Genomic DNA, 3,571 nt, shown 5'->3' with positions numbered 1-3,571 from the left:
CTTTGACACTCGTTTCCCTTAATAATAATGACGATTTCAATCACCCCCCATGATGAATGCACTGAGACACACATTTGGCCTTGAAATTCAAGTTCAAAAACAGTTCTGTATAGATAATTCATTTTTTACAGACCTTCACCGATTCGAAAATGTATGACTGCCATGATCAAACATTTCTTTACACTCTGTACAATGTTTCATGGGAATTTGCTCGAAAGGGGGTGGGCGCGGAGGGCGCGTCGGTTAACTCGTTATCGAGGAGACTGATAATATCCCGAGGGGGGAGAAGAGGGGGGTCAGGATGTTTGTTCACATGCTCGATATACACTTTGAACGCTCTCCAAACTGTATGAGATTCAAAGTGGCGAGCCCGGGTTATGTATGTATGTGAAACTACGATTTAACGTGGAATCTCTGAATCCGTGGAACGGGGTAATCTAGAATCGGCGGGGATTCACAATTATCGTGCTTATTCGTGTGCATTCGGGGGCAACTCGCATAGATTAAACTGCAGGAATCGCTGAGCCCGCTAGTTGCTGCCCGTTTCGTTAAACCTACGATAATAAGGTCCCGTGTAACTGGCGGGGGAAAAAACGTATCGTTGGATCCGCGATATTCTTCTTTGCCAGCCAAAATGATCCCCGACACAGTTGCCACGCAGATGTGCAAGAATTAAATTAGTGTACGTGTAGAACAATAAACATTTCTCGACGCTTACGTTGGTCGTTTAATTTCTTTATGATAAATGTAATATAATAATCATTTTTATTTTCAATAACAAAATCCTTTAACCCCTTGACATACAAATTAAATGGAACTTTACATACAAATTAAATGGAATAAATGACGAGTCAAACTCGTCATTGTATGTCAAGNTTAATAATATATCTAATAATATAATAAATATAATACAACAATTTCTTTTTTGCAATAAAAAGAAATGCTTTAGCAATAAAATGTCTGTTATATAATTCTGAAATTTAAAAAACATTTGTCTATTGTCTCCGTTCTGCGAAGTTTCATTTATTTTCCACCAGTCTACAACAGATTTACATTTAATCCCCTACACTTGTGGCTTTGTCAGTGAATCAGTCACAGAAGTTTGTTTCACTGAATACAAGGGGACACGTGTGTATTCTCGTCATATTCTCTGGGGATAATTGACCGTCAGTGAATTTACTGAAAAATCGTTATACGTTAGTCAATTTAACATAAACGTTGGAAGCTAATCTGAGATTCGTGGCTGATTCTGTATTTCAGGTTTTCTACTAAAGAATCGGCGACGCACGCTATTGTGGCGGTACACAACACCGACATCAATGGTCAAACGGTGAAATGCAGCTGGGGCAAGGAGAGCGGAGACCCGAACAATGCTCAACAAACGGGACAGGTAAACGTTCAACCTTTTATTGACCACTCGTCGAACCGATGAAATTCGCGACACGATTTTCCAGACAAAATTCGAAACGACGCGACGTCTCGGATAAAATTCGAAACGACACTTCAAATAAAATACCAAATAAAACGTCAATTCTCCTCAATTTTTTTAGTCAGGAATATGAGAATCATCTGTCCTCCATTTTCTTAATCAGGAATACGAGGAGCATATAATAATCAATGGTAATATGGAAAGATAAACAAACGATTCTTTGCTTTTCTCACAGTTGGCATCCACTTTGCTACTAATAGTTTCTATGCTTTTGCATATTCAGTGCAATGTTCAAAATTCAGGCCACTTAACTAAATGCCTAAGAATCTGCAATCTAATTAGAAGGATTTTATCCAAAGACATGTAGAAATATGTGTGGACTGGGCAAATAAGTACACTTAGTCACTTAGATTATATTTCAAATGATACATAGTTTGTTAGTTTTTCAGTATAGAAATTGCATTAGACTCTGTAAATATCCAGGAGTAAATCGTGAATGGGTCTTGTGATTAGCTATTAAAAAAAGGAAATCGAGTATTCGATTGCCCAGTCAGCATTTGCTGTATGTCAAGTTAGTAGGGTAAGAAAATAAAAACGTAAGCTAGGAAAGAGAAGCAGTTGGGACGTAGGGGCGTTTAGGACGGTGGACAAGGTTCCGGTCTATTCACGGGTCTTACTCTAAAGTGTGTCTGCAGGGTCTCTTAGCAATTAGCGCCGGTAGAACGAGTAAGTACGTCCGATCTGGGAATGGTAGAGCTCGGAGTACGTCCTCTTCTCCCTTAGTACTTCCGTCCATACATCCACTGTTACTCGGCCCGTGACATCGCTCTAATTGATCCCTATTCCCATAACGCGCTTCTCTCGCGAGTACTAGAATATCGCATTACTACGTACCTCATCATGCGACCCGGCCTCTCACACTCGATGCAATCCAACTGCTTTCATCTTCGAAAAATATTTTTTCGTTCATCTTAAGCAATATTATTTAAGGCGATAATTGCTTAAAGCGATCTTAAATATAAGTAACGACTCTGAATACCGGCCCTTGTATACCAATTTCTATCTCATAGCTATACATATTCCCAATATTCTTAAAATCCCTTAGATGGGAAATTCGTCCAGACAGAAAATTTGTGAAACTGGATTTCGATATTCAGGCAGTTAGCACAGAAACCCCTGCAACGTCTTCAACGAAACGAATGAGACAATGAGACATTAGTAGAATTTTTAAACCCATCAATTCTTAACTGTGCCTCGCGAAAATTTGCCAAGAATAAAATTGAAGAGAGAGAGAGAGCCCTCGCTCTGTTTCATTGATCTTTCATGGTTATTCTTCCAGGCGTTATCGTCGGCGACGTACCCATACTACGCGGCGGCAGCTGCTGCCGCCGCGGCGGCGGCGGGCGTCGCGGGCGTCGGAGGCGTCGGTAGTGTCGGCGGTGCCGGACAGCTGGGATACTGGTACCCGCCCCAGTCTTACCCAACGACAGCGACGCAGATGCAGGCTGGCGGTTTCCTGCAGGGGATGCAGGGCTACACTTATGGCCAATTCGCCGGGTATCAACAGGCCCAGTACATGGGGTAAGCTTCCTATATCCCTGCCCTATCTAATATATAAACTAATTCCTCTATATGACATAAAAATCTTCTAGACGGTTTTTATTGTTTTATTATAAGGAATTAAGAAAATAATTAAATTATGATGGAGGCAGTGATGGCGATATATGTATGTAAAAACCTTTTATTTGATTTTCAATGTTAGAATTGAGCTTACTTTCATGTACCAGCAAAACATGTTTAAGAATGCATAAAATTGGAATTAGCACGAATTAATTAATCATACAAATAAGAGGGGTTTTACTCGTAATGAATAGGATTAAAGTGTCATTAATAACATGTTGTCTCTTCTTACAAGGAATATGTTCCCAAATTGCATTAGGTGATTTAAATGCGAATAATTGTTCCACCTTTCTTCGGAGCTCCATTGTTTTCGTAATGAAATTACTGATAATTAATTATTCCATCCCTAATTAAAACAACGTAACGTAAATAATGGTTACAATTTATAAATGAAATCTGCAACTAAATCCAATACAATTTAATAAGCTTATGTCGTACATATGTATGCTGTTAATATTATTA

At 39.3% G+C, this 3,571-nt stretch overlaps 1 protein-coding gene across 3 annotated transcripts in view; it reads left to right on the top strand.

The window, feature by feature from the left end:
* LOC108623233 (nucleolysin TIAR-like) overlaps window positions 1-3,571 on the top strand; it is a 63,548-nt gene that overhangs the window by 42,299 nt on the left and 17,678 nt on the right. For all 3 annotated transcript variants that reach the window (XM_026812045.1, XM_026812046.1, XM_026812047.1), the window contains exons 3-4: window positions 1,261-1,390; window positions 2,769-3,010. In XM_026812045.1, the coding sequence (XP_026667846.1) occupies window positions 1,261-1,390; window positions 2,769-3,010 (372 nt within the window). The remainder of the gene's footprint in view (window positions 1-1,260; window positions 1,391-2,768; window positions 3,011-3,571) is intronic.

This window comes from Ceratina calcarata, unplaced genomic scaffold (assembly GCF_001652005.2).
Source record: "Ceratina calcarata isolate Rehan_Ccalc_2016 unplaced genomic scaffold, ASM165200v1 scaffold255.2, whole genome shotgun sequence".
Taxonomy (NCBI): Eukaryota; Metazoa; Arthropoda; class Insecta; order Hymenoptera; family Apidae; genus Ceratina; species Ceratina calcarata.
This window is presented reverse-complemented; position numbering and strand designations above follow the sequence as displayed.